We start from the raw sequence: 20,727 nt of genomic DNA, 5'->3' as shown, positions 1-20,727 counted from the left end.
TTCTCCGCCTGGGTCAGGCCACCGACACTTTCATTCGATACGAATCACGTCGGGGTCACCATTTGTTGCATCGCAGGCGGACATGGACAGAGCTCAGCAGTCAATATGATTGATAGCAGAGTCATTTATTTCTCTCCACCATGCTCTTATATACAATTAAGGCCAGGCAATCAAGCAATTGCTAATTGGTTAATAAGGTACACACAAGCACAGCTGTAACTTCATTGGATAATTGCCATTCTATGCAACCTTCTAATTTATTATCCTGTTTACTGCCTGCTAGCAGATGAGAACTAGCCCGTCCTTGAGTCTGCATATCTAGCTTCCCACACTCTCACCAAAACAACCCCACAGGTACCGTCTTTTACTAACACAAGTATGGAGGGGATACAGTCATAGGGACACATTTAAATAAGTTTAATTGCCTGGTTTAACACAACCTTTGACAGCCACCTGTAAAAATGGACGCCATGACCCCTACAACGAAAGACTCTGAGCTGGTTCATTCTTCTATTTTGTCCTTTTCCAGATTTTCCTCTTGAGATCCGCATCTCAGACAGGAGCAAAAACAGCTGATGCACAACAGGGCTACCGATGTGTAAGTTCTCAAAGGCCTCTTGAAAGGCATCGTCGAGCTGTTGAGAGATTTTCAGACAAAAAACAGTGTAAGCAACCCTCTGCTTGTTCTTAGATTTATGCAATGCCAAGTTGATTCCTAACCCCATTATACCCCCATGATCGACCATCGCTTCTTAATCATTCATTTACCTGAGCAACGTCTTTCCCGTTCACCTTGTCCACCAGTGACTCCCCCAAGCCATGATCATCTTCCCACTTTGGAGGGGGGGTCGTCACATTCATCGGGGTTCTTCACGAGGGTTCGGGGTCGGGTCCTGAGGTATCTATCAATGGTCGAGTCAAAGGGCCCTCCTCGGAACTGTAACTGCTATAGCGCTTTATCCATACAAGCCCAAAGGTCCTCGGGGCTAAAACAAAGTCTGAAGTTCTCAGGGGAGTGGTAAAGGAGTCCATGTCTCCTCTCAGCCTTTCCACAATTCATAAAACACGTCTTCTTGGTAAGAGATGGCCTCCTCTGCCCAGCGCTGGGACTTATGAGGTGATGTGCTGCACTCTGATTGGCAGAGGGCATTGGAAGGAGTTCTTAGAGGGGTCACACAACCCTCTTCTGGGAGGTTCACCCCTTCCGAGAACCTACCTTGTTTTGGTCAACTCTCCTCTTGGGGCAGTCCTCTGCAGCTGAAACCCATCGCAACTGGTAAAGGGTGGTGAGAGGAGTTCCTAGAAGGGTCACATGAAGCACTTCCGGATGGGTCACCCCACCCCAGAATTCCCCCCAGTTGGTCAAATCTCCTCTTGGAGTGATCCCCAGTGGCTGAAACCCACCCTGATCGGTAGATGGCAGTGGGAGGAGTTCTTAGAGGGGTCACACAAAGGACAGGTCACCTGCCCCGGAACTCCCCTTGATTGGTCAAGTCTTCCCTCGGGGCATTCCTATTGGGGCGAAACCCACCCTGATCGGTAGATGGCAGTGGGAGGAGTTCTTAGAGGGGTCACATGACACATCTTGCTGCCGGGGTCAAGGGGTGGGATTAACATTTGATTGATGGTAGGGCCCTTATACCACTGGAGCGCCTTGTTCTGTTTGTCTCCGTTCTGCTTCATTCGCCAAGCGCTCGGCCAGGACAGATGTCACTTATGAGCTCAGTTGCCACCAGCTGGACAGTGGGACTTGGGTCTTTCTCTAGGACCCGGAGAGCTGAAATTACAGAGGACATCACGTTAGTGAACAGACTGTCAAATCACAGCTAAGCGTGATCACAGAACCTTGAAGTACCTGAGCAGAATGATCACATGGAAAAATGTGAAACTGGGCTCAGTCCTTCTATTGGGGTGGAAAATACATGAGAGATGAATAGGCCTCACTTTTCATATAGTCACCTGTGCCTGAAATAGCTGGAGACTTATTACTTCTGAATACCACACGACAGCAGCTCTCCAATACAAACAAAGCTTTAGGGTCCCTCATTGGGTCCCTTCCATGCTCCCAACTGTGGGGAGACCCTGACTCTACCAGAAAGTCATCCACTCCGCTGCAAATGGAAGGAAGTCCATTGTTTCAATAGCTTCCACTTTTCAGTTATTTTCCAGCTCTATTCAGGAGCCACTGCCTGAGCTCAACTCAACGTGGAATTTAACACAGGCCAGGTCCAAGCTGGTTTGCGCATGATACAGGGCACCTACTGGAAGCAAAATTGCTGGTGGGAAATTTGGGGTAGCAGAAAGTGGCTACTTCTCACTTGGGGAGTCCACAGAAAGCCAATAAAGCCCAAAGTGTGGAGAGCACTGGCTGGGAAGGGGGCATTGCCAGGACAACCAGGAGATGCACTGACTCATATCACACCTTCTGCAGCTTCCTCCTTCAGGGGAAATTAAGGCTGACTTTCTACTGGGCAAGAGTGAATTTGTCCTTTGATGTGTGGCTGATGCACTTTGCACCAGTGGTATCAGTTACTGCTGCTTGTCAGCTAAATTCCTTTATAACTCATTAATGAGCAGGACTTCAGCTGTATTTATCACTTACACATCAGCAGATGTTCCAGGTCCAGCCATTTCACACGCTGAGTGTCTGTGTGTTCCAGGATGATGCCTAAATACACAATGTCAAATAAATAACAACAACAACAATAAAACCTTCCCTTGTTGAGTGCAAAGTGATATTAGCAGCCCCTAGACAGGTCTTTGGGGTCTCCTACTGTGGGCCTAAGGGTGAGCTGTGGGCAAGAGGATGCTAGAGCAGTTTAGAGTCCACACTGAAGAGAATGAGAGAGACATTTTTTAAAAAGAATGTTTACATAAAACCCATTTGCTTGATGAAACAGTCTGTGCTCCTCTTGCCACTGCAGTCAGTTATTGGAGACATACTAAGATAGTGTTTGGTCTAGTGGTCTGAGCAAAGGACTGGGGCCAGGAATAAGCGAGTTCTAAGCAGGGATCTCACAAGGTGACTGATAGGTGAGCCCCAATGCCTGCCTGTCTCACATGGGTGTGCTAGGGAGAAGAGGCCACAGGGCCAAACAGGAGGAACCTAATGCTTCCTTGACAAGGTGCTGTGGCCAGGAAGGTGAAACAGCAGGCGCTATGGGGAGGTGGGCTGCTTGCCCCCCAGTGATGAAGTCGCAGTGAGGAGCACTGAACAGCACTGGGTAGGTCTGCACTTTGAGCTAGGGGTATCACACCCAGTTCAATGGGACGGGCCCACACTAGCTCTGACAGCGCTAGCATTAGAATGTAGCTAAGGCAGCACAAGCCGTGGGAGGAGCAGCCACTGTGAGAATAGACTTTGGGGTTTGGATGGGATCATACTTGGGGTGGTTAAACCTCCTGCTGCTCCTGCCGCCGCAGCTACTCTCTATTTTTAGCACAAAGGGCTAGTGCGGGTGTGTCTCATCAAGATGGGAATTATACCCCCAGCTCAAAGTGTAACCATGCCCTACGTGACAGTGTCCCAGGCACTACTACGAAATGACTGCACCGTGCTTCCCCTGCAACAATCCCGAAGCACTTTATAGCAACTAATGAATTCCTCCGACCACCATCCTGGAGAGGTAGGGACATTAACATCTCCATCTATGGGTGGGAAGCTGAGGCACAGAGAGATTAATGGCAGCTCAGTGCTGCACAGTGGGATTTTTTCTGTCTCCCTCAATGGGAATATCAAAAGGGACACTGGGCATCATCTCTCACCAGCTAAGTTGGCGGCACCTGCCCGGATCCCTTCCCAGCTGCTACTGAAGGACGCGATGGTTGTGCTATACAAGTTCTTCAGCAGCTCTGCATTTTCTTTGGCCTAGAGGAAATCAGGGACACATGAGCTCTCTCTGGCTAGAAGTGCCCTTTGACTGCCAGCACATGCTTTTATGAACCACAGGTAAATAAGAGCAAGAACAGGTGGCTGGGTAGAAGTGGAAAAAATGGGAATCTGGGGCAGATTTACATTTCCCATCACCCTCCAGTCAATAATCTCCTACAGTTCAACAGCTCACTCACAAGGTGTCTGCAAATGTCCACCTGGAGCTCTTCAGGCTTCAGCTCGGCTCTGCCACCAAGGTGCTTATTGATCGCATGTTGGAGTCTCTTCAGTCCCAAAAACGGGAAACAGAGGTGAAATGTAGCTCTGCATTCCTGAAAAAGAGCGTCACACCATTGACTTGTTCCCTACCGAGTGCTATGTTCAGTCAAAGGGAACTCATCTGCGTGACTGCTCATCTATTCCAGGACAAAAAAGGATTCATCTGGATGTGACTGGCAGAAACATGCAGGAATGACTAATAGAGGGGAGAGCTTCCACTGAAACCTGGAGGTAGCATCAATGTCTTTTGGGAACAGATATACCGATGAAAGCTGCTTCACCAGGCACAGCTGTGGTCTCTCCTCTGTTCTGGGGAGGCAGGGGCCTGGGGTGAAGAGTCAGACAGGAACAGAGACCTGTAGGGGTCAGACCCATGACCTATCCTGGATTCTGGTGAGGCAGCCATGGACCAACCTGGCTGGAAGTGACTCAGCAGGAGGGCAATGAACTGAGGGGAGAATTTGGGCCTCCACAACAAGCAGGAATAGCAGTGCTCCCCTGGCACTGGGAGGAAGATTCCTTTGCCTTAGTAAATAAGTCACTGTTGGTCTTACCATTGAAACCTCGGGGCTTGGGTCTTGCAGGTGCAGCAGAAGTATGACCCAGCTCTTTCGAACCTGCTCAGCGAAATAGGCCTTCCATTTTTTCTTTGTCAACTGAGCCAGGATGCCAAATAGGACAAAGGCCACTGAGCGAAGACCATCATTCTCCTACAGCCAAGAAAGCCCCACAACTTGGTAAGTAAGGGACAATCCCATCACGCACCTCACACAGCCGTCTCTTCTACGCTAAAGTAGAGTGATTGCAACTACAGCTAGTCAGATAAACTTTAATTAACCAATTTTTTATTCGAATTTTCTGATTCATGAAAATATTTTAGAGACAGTTCAATTTTGATGAAATTCCTCCAGAAGCCAGGCAGGGTCCTTAGAAACCTGCCTGGTGTCTTGCCAGTACACCCATCCAGCTCCTTGGCAGCCAATCTAGCAGGCTGACTGGGATCATAGGCTTCCAGGCTCCCAGCTTTGGGGGGAAGGATAGCTCAGTGGTTTGAGCATTGGCCTGCTAAACCCAGGGTTGTGAGTTCAGTCCCTGGGGGGCCATTTTGGGAACTGGGATAAAAAGCTGAGGATTGGTCCTGCTTTGAGCAGAGGGTTGGACTAGATGACCTCCTGAGGTCCCTTCCAATTCTATGACCCTGGGGGTCCTAGCTCTCAAATTTGCAACTCCCTGGCACCTCTAGCTCCCAGAGTTTCCTGGGTTCCCAGCACCAGGATAGTCTGAGAGCAGACTGCCCCGGGCCAAGGCTTCCAACAGAGCTAGGTTGAGAATAGTAATTCTGTTTCACAAGGAGTTCTGAAGTTTGGGGGAGGGGTTCCCACAAATAGGAACAAAACCAAAATTTGAAATCTCAAAAATTCTCTGCAAAACAGAATTATCATTCCAACCCTCTCACATAAAAACGGTATAGAGCAGGCCCAACACTTTCTATTGCACTCTGTAACCCCCTTTTCATGGTTATCTAGCTACCTAATCTAGTATTCAGACTTTCTTTGAGGTTCTCAGTGGCAATCAAGAACAGAAGGGTGAGACTGTGGGAGCAGGGATGTCATCCCCATCCTCCTAATGTTCTCCTCCTCCGTAAAACACCTCCCTTCCCTGGGGCCTAAAATCTCTGCACTCTGACATGAGCAATGCCCAGGGAGTCCACATCACACATCGTAAATCGAGTCTAATCAAGATCGGTTGAACTGGGGTTGGAGAGTTCTGTTCACATACATCGTCAAAGTAGGCCCGGATCTGTTCGGTGAGGTCTTTGAAGGAAGAACCGATGTCCTTCTCTTTCAGCTCCTTCAGGACTTTGGCCAGTGCTTTCATGCTCTCACCAATCACTTCAGAACTGAAAACGTCATGTAAGGCCCCGATCAGTATGTCCAGAAGAAACTTCTTGTATTTTTTCACCTGTACAAACATACGACATTAAAGAAAACTTATCACTGATCACACTTCTAAGAACTTTTCTTTAGCAGTTATGAAGCTGTGGGAATTTCATCAACCCTCTCTCCCTCCTGAGATCTATAGCTATATTTCAGACCAGGTGCTAGCTACAATGAGCCAAACTCGGTAACATAATACACGTGCATAATCCTATTATTAGATTTCTAGTTACTTAGATTCCAAGGCCAAAAGGGTTCATTGTGATTATCCGGTCTGACCTCCTGCATAACATAGAACTTCTCCGAAATAGTCTCTGAACTAGAGTACATCTTTTAGAAAAACATCCAATCTTGATTTTAAAATTGCTAGTGACCGAAAATCCACCACAACAACTTTTGGTAAATTGTTCCAATGATTAATTAAAATTACTATTAAAAATGTACGCCTTATTACCAGTCTGAATTAATCTAGCTTCCTTTTTCTCCATTGAATCTTGTTATACCATTGTTTGCTAATGTGAAGAACCCATTATCAAAATTTGTTCCCCATGTGAGTAGTTATAGACTGTCCTCAAGTCACTCCTTAACCTTCTCTTTGTAAAGCTAAATAGATTGAGCTCCTTGAGTCTATCACTAAAGGTATATTTTCCAATCCTTTGATAGTTCTTGTGACTCTTCTCTGAATCCTCTCTAATTTATCAGCATCCTTCTTGAATTGTGGACATCTGATCTGGACACAGCATTCCAGCAGCACTCACATGAGTGCCATATTCAGAGGGAAAATAACTTCTTTACTCTTCTTCAAGATTCCTCTATTTATGCCTCCAAGGATCATTTCAATCCTTTTGGCCACAACTTCGCATTGGGAGCTTATGTTCAACTGATTATCTGCCATGGCTCAAGTTTTTTCTCAGCATCATTGTTCCCTGGGATAGAGTCTCCCGTCCTGTAAGTATGGCCTGCATTTTTTGTTCCTAGATGTATACATTTACATATGGTTACATTAAAGTGCACATTGTTTGCTTATGCCCAGTTTACCAAAGGATCCAGCTTGCTCTGTATTGACTGCAAAAAGGTGACTAGGGTATGGGAGAGAGCAGAATTTGGCCTAGTGCATTGTGTGCAGCCTCTGTAAACGCTGAGCAATTATTTCCCTTGGATTCTCTACTTATGTTGCATCCTATTCAGTATTCTCTCATACCTTCACAGGCGCCCCATCGACTATATTTCCCAGGCCTCTTACAGCCATCTGACGGACAATGCTGTTCCTATCCTGTGACCTTTCTTCCAAGATGCGCAAGACACTCTTAAGCAACTTCTTCTCCCTGAGCATGGGATCAGTCATTAGCTGAAATAAAATCAACATGTCCATTAGCACCAATATGATCCTTAAGATTGGGAATAGAATTTGAGCCGGCATAGAATACACTAAAAACAACAAGGAGTCCTCCTATAGCCACAGTCTTGTGGATACAGACTAATATGGCTACCCCTCTGATACGTGGCACATAACACACTAACTTTATCATTCCACACAAATGAGAAATGTCTTAAAAACATGCAGCTTTCCTTTTGGGCACTATAATAGGGATCCACTCACCTCTTGAGAGCCCCTTAGTGGCCAGGTCTGGTACCACAGTCCTTTTCTCACCCCTGGTGCACCCTGCCAGCTGACCTCAGTGAGTCTTCTGTGGCTCAGGCCTCTGGCTAAGTCCCAAAGTCCAAATGAACCCCTTCTGGGCTAGTCAAGAACAGTCCCATTGCCCTCACTAGGGTCTCCAGCCCCAACTCTGGGTCCTTGAAATTCTGCTCTTTGTTCAAGCTCTCCGTAAGCATTGTCCCCTTCCTGGGGCTTATGCCACTGTAAGTGGTAGGGGAACCAGGGCCTGCCCATAACTCTGAGTTCCAAACCATGGACCCTGTAAACAGTAGTTAGGCACCGCTTGATTTCAGTTCATTGTTGCTTTTTCCTACCAGCCACTTTTAGCTTCACCCTCACCTCAAGGTTCAAGTTCTTAAGGACTCTCTTCCTGCAAACCCAACTTAAGCAAATGCTGCCAGAATCAAACTCTGGCAATCCCTGGAATTTCTGTGGCCAGAGAGCAGCATCGTTTCTTGCCCCTCCAGTTCCTGGCAGGAACTGACCTGCTAAGGCCCTGCAGCTCCTTTTAGCTGAGCCTGATGGGCTCCGATTGGCTGCTCTCATGAGGCCTCTCTAGACAGACCCAGATTTGTGGCTCTTTTCCTGGGGCAGGGTGCAGTAGGACCATGGGGCCTCTTGTAAGGAGCCTCAAAGCCCAGGAACAGCCCATCCCAGGACACAGATCGATTGTTTTCCTTAGAACCAGATGAGCCCCTAAGATAGTTACTTAGCATAAGTGGAAATATGATGCAGATGTTAGAAGAGGGCTGTAGAAAGGGAGGATGGTCCAGCAGTTAACACACTTGTCTAGGACTTAGGAGACCCAGGTTCAAATTCCTGCTCCCTCAAAGACTTCCTGGGTGACCTTGGCAAATCACTTAGCCCTTCTGTGCATCAGCTCCCTGCCTGTAAAATAGGAATAATAGTGCTTCCCTACCTCCCAGGAGTGTTGTGGGGATACATACATACATTAACTGAGTTTTGAGGTACTCAGATACAATAGTCATGAGAACCTAAGACAGATGTGAATGTATTTGTATGTTGCTTGTTTTATAGTATTAGGACACTAGGTTCATTCCGAAGATCTGCTGAGTGAAACCAAAACCAGGAGCTGTTGGTTAGTATCAGCACTGGGACTTGGCAGAAGAGGTCCAGTACTTCAAACTCTGTCTGTATCTCTCTCAGCCAGCACCTGTGGTTGTGTAGCTAGTATAGGCAATGACAGCAATACAAATATCAGCGAGAGAATGACTCCGAAAGGTAGAATGAAGTTCCTTGTCAGGTTTCCATATAAAGGGGGACCCAGTCTACTATCTAAAATGACAGTTACTCCTATGAACTGAACTGTACAACTCCTTAAAAGAAAGGCAAACAGACAGTGGTCTAATGGTGAAACTGCTCTTCGGAGCCCTGTGTCTTACCTGGGCAAGGAAAGCTGTGCCGGTGACTCGGAAGTTTTCCATTGGGGAATTCACCCAGGGGAGGAGGCTCTGGATGATCTCAAGTGTTATTAGTCCAAATCTTAGCAGACCACTGGAAGGCAAAAAACCGCTTATGGGGTCGATTGCACACTTCAAAAACTCAGCTGCTCTGAGCAGACAGCTCTGATATCTATGGGTGGGAGCTGTGTGTTTCCACCCAGGGCACCCCCCACAAAGCTATAAACTGGAGGCTCCCTCTCAGCCACTCTATTTGCTACTGATTCCCAAGGATAAAATCATGCCTCTTAGATCTCTTACCTCACCAGCAGACACACTCCCTCATGGTGAGTCTGGGGGTTTTCAAGCAGAATCCATGTTTTCTGCGTCCTGAGCACTCTCACCAGTCTCTCATTCCCAGCTTTGGAAAGCACAGATTCTAACGCTTGGACAGAAAACCTGGGGAAAGAGAGGCACAGAACTGCAGCAATCAGTAGGAAGGTGCAGCCTGAACAGAGTCAGGAAGCCCAGGTTACTTGTCAGGTCTGCTGTTCATCCACTGGCAATATCCTGGACACCAGTGTCCCTGGAAGGACTTGATGCCAGGAGGTATGTTTCTGTCTCATACATCTCATATAACTAGTTTTGCTAGGGACAAAATTTTGCAGTCATTTTTCACTTTCTGCAAGGAGTATGGATACTAGCAGAGTACAAGGATATAAAAAAGATACACGATCAGGACCCAAAAACTGGGGGGCATAGAATGTGGTGATCACTAGTGGATATTTTGGGGTTGTATCTCCAGATATGATGTGACAGAGTGCTGAGGGTATGCACTTGAGTCAGCACTCTGGTCACTATTAGTACTAATTCAGTTCCTTACAGAAAGCCTAATTGGACAGAGGTGTAGCTGATTACGAGGTCAGATTGGGGCTAGTGAGTCATGGAACCAATCATTCCATTAACAGGGAAACTGTATAAAAGGACATGGGCAGGAGCCCTTTGAGGGGAACAGACAGAGAAAGAAACTTGGGTGACCAGATATCCCGATATTTGGGGCTTTTTCTTATACAGGTGCCTATTACCACCCACCCCCTGTCCTGATTTTTCACACTTGCTGTCTGGTCACCCAAAGAGAAACAGAAAGACAAAAAGCTGGGAGAGCCTGACAAAGTGAGCTCTCTGAGTGGAAACACCTTCCCCCCATTTTGGAGAAGAGTTTAGAAAGTTGAGATACAAGATAAAGGTGCTATGTATTGGTAGGGGGATTAAATAGACTTCACGTTGGTGTTTACAAGCAAGAAAGTCTCAACGTGGTCTGTGTTTGTAGAAGATGTGGGGGTGCAACACCCCTCTCTGTCACAGCTGGGGGCTCATCAGGGATTTCCCTGTTATCTATGCAAATAGAGAGCCTGCTGGAGAAGCCGGGGTAGAGGTCTGGCAGTCCAGGTGATGGAGGGAACACACTGAAATGGGTGGTGAAGCAGCAAGGAGAAGTCTAGAACAGGGGTTCTCAACCTTTCTGTTTCTGAGCCTCCTCTCACCTCAACAAGCTATAAATACTCCATGGCCCACTCCCAGGCCTCTGCCCTGCCAGGCATCAGAGTTTGGGGCTCCTGGCTCTAGATTTTAACTCCACAGGGTGCAGGGGCTGGGGCTTTAGTGCAGGTGCTGGGCCTCAGGGCTCCAGCCTGGCTGGGCTCAGAGATTCAGCTTTCTGCCCTAAGCCCCAGCTAGTCTACTGCCAGCCCTGCTTGGCGGACCCCCTAAAACCGGCCCAGTTGAGAACTGCTGGTGTAGAAGACCCCACAGACCTTCTAACAATCCCACCAGGCAGAAAAACAGCCTTTGCTTGCCTGGTAGGTTTAACAGCAAAAGAGCCTTCAGGAATTTATACAGGAACAAGCCCAGGTCTGGCAACAACTCCTCCAAAGTCTGGCAAGTCCTGTGACAGGAAATGGAAACCAGGCACAGGAGATCAGACTCTGTAAAATGGGACCTGCGAACAACCCTGATCTGGTTTTGGTTACTCTTAAAGGAGCAGCGGTGAGACCTCACAAGGACAGAACAATGTGGGCCTTTCGACTGACACCCCATTTAACCGGGGAAGCACATATATGGCTCTTAGTGATTAGCGGGCAAGAGATTAGGACGTGATTAAGGCAGCCATGCTGGACGAGGTGGGGCCTGTCCACAGAAAAGTACTGCCAGAAATGGAGAGTTGAAAGATGGATTGAGGGATTAGGCCTCTGTGCATTTGCATAGAAATTGAAAGATTGGACCACTTACTGGTAAGGCCACATACTCAAACTGTGGGGGAGATCATGGACTGCATGATTCTGGAAGTTTCTTCAGAGTCACCCTGAGCATACCTGAGTATAGGTTACGTGGCACCAGCCAGTTAATCTGGACCCCGCAGTTAAAATTACAGAGGAATTTGCAGAGGCGGACATTCCCAGAGTGAGTCAGTGGTTTAAGGGGCTAAAAGATCACTAAAAGATTGCCATATGAGTCTCAAATAAAAGCTCATGTCACCAATATCATTGTGAAACACATCTACAGATGCTGTGTAAAGAGCCATGTCTATGCATTGAAAATTACATTCTTATGATCTGTGTCTAGGGACTAGTCACCAGGAAAGGTGAAAAAATGGTTTTCTTTAAGGCAAGAAATGTTTCTCCATCTGTTTGTTTACATGTAAATTAAGCATGTAGGGTTCACATTCAGTTCAGGACTGTGAGAACTTCAAAGAAAGAAAAGTAACAGGAAGGAGACAGGGAGTGGGGACCCAATTTTGGGGTACACCTCAAAGGTTTGCTCTAGTATATTTGGGGGACAAAGAAGACACCCTGGCATCTTTCACTTAGGAAGTAGATGGACAGCGAGACGGACAGCGGGGTCACTATCAGGCTTGGTTGAGAACGTTGGGTGAGAAACATCTTTAGACAGGAGGTTAACCTGTTGGGTAAGTTTAGTCTCTAGGACCATGTTATGATTTCATTTGACATGTAACCATTTTTTGCTTGCATTCTTTCTCACTGTCACTGGAAATTCTGTTCTTTGACCATCTCTGTTCTTGTTTGCCCTATAAATATATCTAAGTGCTGTGTGTTTTGCACTATAGAGTATAAGTAATAAAGTATAAAGTATAGAGTCTAAAGTATAAGAAGTAAACTGGTGTGTACTGTTCCATAGGGAACAGCACGCCCGGTAATTCTGTGGGTGTTCAGTGGATAAAGGTCTGGACACTATACGGAACGGTCAGAAGACTCGGGGGTTGGTGTGTGCCTATCACTAACCTGTACAAAGAGACTGGGGTCTGAGGAGGCCTGGATGGCAGTGCTTGTTTTGCCAGAGCCTGGTCATTTTAGGGAACTGACCCACAGCAGACACAGACAAGATTTCCTCACTCTAAGGGCAGGCAATGGTAAGGTGCCTCATAACCCTGGAAATTCCTGGGGAGTGTCACACAACTCTATTGGAATTCTTTGTTTCTCTCCCTTCCTTCTAATTACCGGCAAGGGTTGCCCTCAGTATGTTGTTGGTCTTTTTGGAATAGGCTCCAGCTGCTTATCCTTGGCAAAGGCATCTTTTGTCCTGAGGTTCGGCTGACCTGCTGCAGGAGAACAGGAAACAACTCTGGGAGCAGCTCCTGCACAGCTTTGCTCGACTGCTGTGCTGACACCACCTCAAAGATGGCACATGTTGCCTGAAAGGAGAGCATGGTAAAAAATGAGATCTCCTCCCAACACCATCACACCCTCTTCTCCCCTTCTGATATCAGCTGTACTGAATTTTCACTTCTGCCGGTAACTTGAATGACTGCAAGCAACTCCCTTAACTCATGGCTCAGTTTCCCACATCTGTAAAAATGTGTATGACCTACCAAGGCATGTTGTGAGTCCTAAGGAATATTTGCAAAGCACTGTGAGCAACCTGGTTCAAAGACTCTCTAATTGCCAGATGTTATTAAGTAAATCAGCCACATACTCTAAAACTGCGTATTTGTTCCACAGACAGCAGAGCTGGACTCAGGGAAACAGTACATCAGAGGAGAAGTGCCCACACAGCAATATTCTACCACACTTCTAGCTTTCCAGCAGCAGGATTGTCACAGGGCAGAGGAAAGCCTGAAAGGCGTGTCTGTCATCTAACTTACTGAGAGAGGTTCAGCAGCTGCCAAATGCCTGTCAGTTTCAGTCTCTGAGGTGATGCTTTCTTCTTGGCTTGTTGACGTCTTTATTTTTTCTATTAGGACCTGTAGGACCTGAGTGGCAAGCAAGGGGTCTCCCCCCAGAGATCTCCACAGCTCACTGGTGTAACTGCAATTTAACAGAAGTTACATGTGACCCCTGGACACTTTTGTGGCTCAGACTGAATGCGTCCTATTTAAGTAAAGACCAACTTTTCTCCTTGCCTATGAGGAGAAAGTTAGGAGCACTGTCCTCCTTTAACGCTCCTCCTGTTTAAATATTGAGTTTCCAGTTACAGAACTAGGTTAAGTGACCTAGTCTTACTGCAGCCTAACCATTAATACTAGACTTCCGAAGGACAGGACACAGAGCGCCAATCTCAGTTCCTGTTTTCCCACTTCCCAGTAAATATGGAATCCTGAGCATGTGGCTCCCAAAGATCCAGGGTTTGGAAGGCAAGTGGATGAAAGAAAAGCCACATTTCTACTAACTGGACATACAATTATGAGAACGAATATTCATGGCCATCCTAGTTCCCCTTCACAAAGGGTGTCCCTACCCTCTGTTTGCCAGAAGCTGGGACTGGGCAACAGGGGATGGATCATTTGACAGTTACCTGTTCTGTTCATTCCCTCTAGGACATGTGGCACTGGCCACTGTCGGAAGACAGGACACTGGGCTAGATGGACCTTTGGTCTGACCCAGTATGGCCGTTCTTATGGTCTTAGATTCCAGCACTGATAACTGATAACCCAGTTGGGGACCTTTAAATGAAATGATGGATCTGCTTCCAGTCCAGTTTTAAATCCCAAGGACAGCAACTCTATTCTAGCAGCCACACCCTGACCGATACCAAGCGGCGGTCTGATGACAATATTGGCCCTATTCTTTGTCATCAGCCAGGGATTGGACTTGAAGCTGTCATGCTACCAGGAAATCAACAGCAATTGCTAATTTCCAAAGTGAGGTCAATTCAGGTGTCTAGAGAGCCAGGCCGGTTCCAGGCACCAGCCCAGCAAGCAGCTGCTTGGGGCAGGCAATGGTGAGGGGCAGCACATCTGGGTCTTCGGTGGCAATTCGGCGGCTGGTCCCTCACTCCTTCTCAGAGCGAAGGAGTAGAGCTGCACATCGCGATCGCAGGGTTTTTTTATTCCCCGCCCTTTTTTTGCTGCTTGGGGCAGCAAAAGCCCTGGAGCCAGCCCTGCTAGAGAAGTACATGTTTCCAACAATACACTCCAGTTATACCAGTAAAGTTAGGTCTTTAGGATGTCAAAGCAGTTATGAATTAATGGAAACAGAATGACACTTAATTTCTCTCCACACCCCACCTTAACATGCTCTTGGACCTTCCTGGAGAAAGACCCAGGCTATTAACCATCAGGAATTATCCCAAAATGTCTGCTGCTTAAATAAAGCCCTACATCTCCCAGCAAAGCTGTGGGATCCATGTTTTACCAAGATGAATGCAATAGGTAGCGGTATATACCTGTCCATCGGCAGATGGTTGCTGAGTAGGCTGGAGATCACTGCCTCTAGGTGATGGTGAGCTAAAATAGACACTGCCTCCAGCAGGAATTGCCTCAAGCTGCCCTCCTGGATAGTAGCCATGTGGCTATATATTATATCCACAATAGCTGGCACCTGGAAGGAACAAAACCAGAAAGAAATGTCCCTTTTTCTTTCTCTCCATTCATTCTACAGAATCAAAACCTTTATTTAGACATTTGCTGATTTTTTAGAAATTTCTCAAGAAACAAACGTTCAAATATGTCTGTGTAACTTTAACCCACAACAATTGCCCACACTTGGCTGTAAAAATTAACACTGACACACACACATACAGCGAAACCCCGCTATAACACGATGATCAGGGTCCAAAAAATTGGATCGCGCTAAATGTGGGGTCGCGGTATAGCAGGGTTTACCATTTCAAGCTGGTCAGTTTCAAGCCGGTCGATTTCTCTTGGGCAGAAAACTACTTGCATTTGCGAACTGCCCACCGCAGTAACTGAAAGGGTGGAGCTCCAGCAGCGGGAGCTCTCAGCCATGCGGAGAGAGGGAAACACTTGGGGAGAGCAGGGGAGATGTGCAACGGGCAGAGGAAGAGAGAGGAGCAGCTGGGGAGAGAGTGGCTCTTCTCACCAAAAGGGTAAGCGGGGGCAGGTGGGAAGAGGCAGTGGGGAAGGCACATTCCATTTTTTGCTTTTTTTTCCCCTTTGGGGGCACTCCAGCCCCTCTCCCTTCACAAAGCCTCTCTCTCTCTCTCTCTTTTTTCTCTCTCTCTTTTGCGCTTCCGCAGCGCTCCAGCTGCTTTTTTTTTTTTGGCCTGGGGCGGCCGGAGCCACCTTACAATCGTGTTATAGCCGAATTCGCATTATTACGGGGCGCATTATAGCAGGGTCAGGGGCGGCTCTAGCCATTTCGCCACCCCAAGCATGGTGGCACCCGTGGCTCCGGTGGACCTCCCGCAGGCGACCGGCAGAGCACCCCCGCGGTGTGCCGCCCCAAGCACGCGCTTTGCGTGCTGGGGCCTGGAGCCGCCCCTGAGCGGGGTTTCCCTGTACATACCAGGTAATTTAATGTGGTGGTGCCCAGCTATGCATTAAATAAACCAGCTGGCATGCACAAAAGAAGGCTTTGCTTGCCCAGATTTTGCAGGTGTGATTTAAGCAGCCAAATGCAACCATTTGCCTCGAAGGATGCACAGTTCATAAACAACCACAAGCACAAAATATGCAAGTGCTTTAAACACAGTGTGCAAATGCCTGGGACTATGAACAGGTGACGACCTCTCATTCATTCCTAGCCCTTCACATCTTCGAAACACTGTGCAAACGTGGCAGTTCTGCTGCGAGGGTTCCCTGTCCTGAGGCCTTTCACCAGCCTTGATAGAAGATTTGTGGAGTGCTCCTTTCATCTAGCCCTAACGCACTGGGCTCCAGAATAAGGCATATAAATAGTGGATCCCAAAGACACTATAGTTTTCTCCCTCCCTCCTTCTATTCTTAAAGGGTACGTCTACACACCAAAAAAATCCCACAGCAGCGAGTTTCAGAGCTCAGGCCAACCTGGGCCTGAGGGGCTTGCACTATGGGGCTAAAAGTGTAGCTGTTCCTGCTCGGGCTGCAGCCCAGGCTCTGAAACCTGGCAAGAGGGTGGGTCTCAGAGCCCAGGCTCCAGACTCCCTGGGAATGACTACAGGACTATTTTTATCCAGGTAGCCCTTAGCCACAGGCCTCCTAAGAACTGGATGCCTCCAAGTGCCAGTCATTCTGTCTTCTTGTCTTTTCCCCAGAGTGTTTTTTCAAGCCTTTCTTGGCTGAATACTGTGGCAACAAGCCAGACAAATAAATAACCAACCATCTTCCTTTTCCCTTCGATTCTCTCTGTCTATTGCTATTGATTCTGCCATTGCCTAGTTTAGGGTGGGAACAGAGATGGAATCGACTCTATGTCCGAGGGGGAGAAACAGCAAGATTTTTGTTCATTACACATGAGGGCAAAGATCTAAAAGCCTCGAGTTTAGGCAGAAAACCTCTCCAGTTTCCCGTTTTACCTTATCAAGCATGGCATCTCCACACTCCTTCAGTATAACCTTCATCCACAGTCCAGCTGCTGTGGCACAGGTGGGGCTGGCAGACAGCATACTTTCCACTGTGGCCTCAATAAAGGCTGTGGCCTGTTCTGGGGGAAAGTACTCACTAACAACCTGGGAACAAATCAAAAACAGGAGAGACTGCAATGATGTTTGGCTCCAGCACTTGTAAAAATGGAGGCCTAATATCTCTATGGAAAAATATCTATGCATCAGCAAATTGCATCCGACGAAGTGGGTATTCACCCACGAAAGCTCATGCTCCAATACGTCTGTTAGTCTATAAGGTGCCACAGGACTCTTTGCTGCTTTTACAGATCCAGACTAATGGCTACCCTTCTGATTAATTAACAATTTGTTAATTAGCCTCATGTCCAGCTAGCCATTTGGGATTAAAATTCTCTCCATAGTCTATATACTACATTTTTGTATTCTACACTAATGAGATCAGGTTCGAGGCAAAGCTTCTGTTGCACAGTTAGCACAACATTGTACTGGATATGCAGGAGGTAAGTTTCCAGTTTGTATTCTCTTAGATACACTGCATCTTTTTACAATATATACAATGAAGTCAAGAGAGGCATGCACACAAATATAGGCTAAGGCAAACCCACAAGGTGACAGAATGAAGACTGGATGGGTTCTCAGCTTGATGTTCCACTAATACAGTTTTTCTCATGGATAGCTGGATAGGTACATGTGTGCGCATCTGCGTGTGCATTTTCATGGGTGTGCAACATTCTGTGGAATCTGGATTTTACATGGCATTCATAGCACACATCTATGAAAAGCATCTTGCTGGTTACTAGCAACGAATGCCCCTCGCCCACAGCTCGCTCCAAGTACGGAAAGGCATCATGAAAGCGTAAATGTAAAATGAAGGGTGTCTGGTCACTAGAACATCCGCACAAGTTTTTTGAGTCAGTTACCCTGGCCATTTTGGAAGATGCCTGAAACAGAGCCTCGGGGTCCGGAGCTGCTGTTAGTTCTTCACGGAGACATCTCAGCTCCTCTTCCGCTGACCCCAGGTTCATGGGCTGGCCTGGAGTGGAGAAAAGGAAAAAAAGTACTGTAACGACTAATGAAACTGAACCTCTACTGCATGGATATTCATACAGGAGGATCCATGTGCTAGGCTGTTATCAGCATAGTGTAAAATCTTGGCCCCATCAAAGTCAATGGCAAAACTCCTGTTGACTATAATGGAGTCGGGATTACACCCTAAATGTCTGAAAGTTAACAGTAGTGGTATGTTATTGTGACTGATACAGGATTGAACAAGCACCGTATTCAGCTTGGAGCAGCTTTCTGGGGGTGTCTGGTTTCAGTAGCCTCTCTGCTCTCACTATTTACATCTAATCTCACATTCAAGTACAACTCATGGAGGTAGATGTGAGGGGTTCCAATGTAGAAGCGAATCCCTCCACCAAACTCTCGTTGTAAAAGAGATGGGGCTGGACAAAACCTTCGGCAGGAAACCCAGGCTCATCCGTCACTTCTAAACAATGCTGGGATTTCTATGTTGTACACTCAAAGACTGGAGTCCCTTGTTCTGTTTCTGAATCACCAACACTGTTTTTTAGGACTGATTAATAATAATTAGAAATAGGGTGACCAGATGTCCCAATTTTATAGGGACAGTCCCGATTTTGGGGTCTCTCTCTTATATAGGCTCATATTATCCCCCACCCCAGTCCTGCATGAGTTTCACATTGGCTGTCTGGTCACCCTAATTGGAAATGGCCTTAAATAATAACCAAGATCTATCCCTTTACATCTAACCATTAGGTGAAAAGAATATCCTACGCCAGGGGTCGGCAACCTTTCAGAAGTGCTGTGCCGAGTCTTCATTTATTCACTCGAATTTAAGGTTTCGCGTGCCAGTAAGATAATTTAATGTTTTGAGAAGGTCTCTTTCTATAAGTCTATAATATATAACTAAACTATTGTTATATGTAAAGTAAATAAGGCTTTTAAAATGTTTCAGAAGCTTCATTTAAAATTAAATTAAAATGCGGAGCCCCCCGGACTGGTGGCCAGAACCTGGGCAGTGTGAGTGCCACTGAAAATCAGCTCACGTGCCGCCTTCGGTACCCGTGCCATAGATTGCCTACCCCTGTCCCACTCTTTCACAAATGGGAAAATGGCCTACACTTACTCCAATAGCTTTGAATGCTCATGACAGAGGGCTGCTGCAAGAACTTTTTGTTTAAAGAATTAGTCCAGGAAACCCCTCCAATACAGCCAGTGGCAGGGTAAAGAGAATGAAAATGTTTAGTACCAAGGGCTTGTCTACATGGAGATAGTCAAGAAAGCTAATCCAAATTCATTTTCAAACTGCATTAGTTAAACTTCATTAAACACCTCTGGGGACACACTTATTTAGAATTAAAGGGGCCTTTTTCAGGTTAGTTTAATTCATGTAATTCACTAAAATTAAGAAGGGCCATTTTCATTCAGAATCAGAGCATCCACACGTGTTTAATGACACTTTAAAATTTACACCTTTAGTTCATTTGGATTAACTCTCCTTAGTGTCCCTGTGTAGAGAAGCCCTAAGGAACTGAGCAGTTATCTACCTGGTGCAGACCATTTATTATTTGTACAGTTCCCAGAAGTGTGCCACACTCTTTACACATCATAATCGTCTCTTCTAATGAGCTATTTACAAGATGCCCACCACTCTGTTATCTAAGTGCCAACAGACAGGACAGAAAGAACTAGAGAGGCAAAAAAATGGACATTACAACAGTGAAAGAAGGTGAAGAATTACTTATACCTGCTAATGGGGAAGAATTACTTATACCTGCTAATAGTCTCCTCACCTTGTATACAGAGAAGGCAGCTGATACAGTCAAACACCCACTGACGAGACGTGGCCAGTGAATCACAGCTGTATGGTGCTATTGCTCCAATCAGAGATCCAAACTGATGAAAAGTTTCCTGAGTCTAATTAAAAAAGAATGAAGAATGAACCTTCTCCAGCTGTACTAGACTTCACTTGCCATCTTTATTGTTGATACCAGTCAGCTCTGTGTTTTTGGGGAACCAGGGCACAGTATCTAGCTTGTGTGACTCATGAAGGACACCCCCAATTCCCATCTCTGTTTGAACCAAAACCGATCAGAGAAAAGGCTTGCAGAGAACAATGAAGGGTTTGGGGAGACATACCTAGACGCCTCCTGACAAGGGTGACAAGATTAAGACATCTCCATTTGCATACAGAATGAAGAACAGAGACAACTCCGCATGCCTCAACTGCATGAAAGATGGAATAGGGATTAGCATAAAGAATGAAGAACAGAGAACCGCACTGAACTCTGGGACCAGAAAGCAGGGACGCATTAAATCATGGGAATCCCTGCTCCAGATGCTAATGAACCTACGCCTGCACACACTCAGCTCAGCAATTATCAGACCAATTCTAGTAATAAATCTTTGACTCATATCCCAAAATACTGAAGCAGCCTAGTTGCCTTGTGAGCTCCCCGGAAGAAAACAACACCCATAGCCAAGAGTGATCAGCTCCTATTGTCTAGCCTAAAGAAAACCCTTGAGCCATCAGTTTACCCATAAACAAATCTAGTGTTCTCCCTTCAACCACTGTATTTTCTCTACAAACTCCCCTACCTATGCCCAAGAAAGGGTTCTGATGTATAGACCCAAACTCTGCATCAGTTCCACTGGGATTCCACCTCCTGACTGATCGTGCTGGGGGCTCTGCCTGTCTCCAGCACTCAGGACCCTGAGCTACCACCATCACCTGGGAACCCCGACCAGTTCAAGCCTCAT

At 46.7% G+C, this 20,727-nt stretch overlaps 1 protein-coding gene across 6 annotated transcripts in view; it reads right to left on the bottom strand.

Annotated features, from left to right (window-relative positions):
• Positions 1-523: 523 nt before the first annotated feature.
• LOC123366451 (maestro heat-like repeat-containing protein family member 2B) overlaps positions 524-20,727 on the bottom strand; it is a 63,941-nt gene continuing 43,737 nt past the window's right edge. For 2 of the 6 annotated variants that reach the window (XM_045009955.1, XM_045009958.1), the window contains 15 exons: positions 19,761-19,884; positions 17,865-17,977; positions 16,897-17,049; positions 14,827-14,981; positions 13,307-13,469; positions 12,663-12,856; positions 9,469-9,606; positions 9,151-9,262; positions 7,289-7,435; positions 5,930-6,112; positions 4,705-4,860; positions 4,069-4,203; positions 3,766-3,868; positions 2,603-2,668; positions 535-1,777 (listed from right to left, as the gene is read on the bottom strand). In XM_045009955.1, coding sequence (XP_044865890.1) covers positions 1,680-1,777; positions 2,603-2,668; positions 3,766-3,868; positions 4,069-4,203; positions 4,705-4,860; positions 5,930-6,112; positions 7,289-7,435; positions 9,151-9,262; positions 9,469-9,606; positions 12,663-12,856; positions 13,307-13,469; positions 14,827-14,981; positions 16,897-17,049; positions 17,865-17,977; positions 19,761-19,884 — 2,040 coding nt within the window. In that variant the 3' untranslated portion in view covers positions 535-1,679. Of the gene's footprint in view, positions 1,778-2,602; positions 2,669-3,765; positions 3,869-4,068; positions 4,204-4,704; positions 4,861-5,929; positions 6,113-7,288; positions 7,436-9,150; positions 9,263-9,468; positions 9,607-12,662; positions 12,857-13,306; positions 13,470-14,826; positions 14,982-16,896; positions 17,050-17,864; positions 17,978-19,760; positions 19,885-20,727 lie in introns of all 6 variants that reach the window. The other 4 variants (XR_006578073.1, XM_045009956.1, XR_006578074.1 and 1 more) reach the window with 4 other exon arrangements.

Source organism: Mauremys mutica, chromosome 3 (genome assembly GCF_020497125.1).
Source record: "Mauremys mutica isolate MM-2020 ecotype Southern chromosome 3, ASM2049712v1, whole genome shotgun sequence".
In the NCBI taxonomy this organism is placed as follows: domain Eukaryota; kingdom Metazoa; phylum Chordata; order Testudines; family Geoemydidae; genus Mauremys; species Mauremys mutica.
This window is presented reverse-complemented; position numbering and strand designations above follow the sequence as displayed.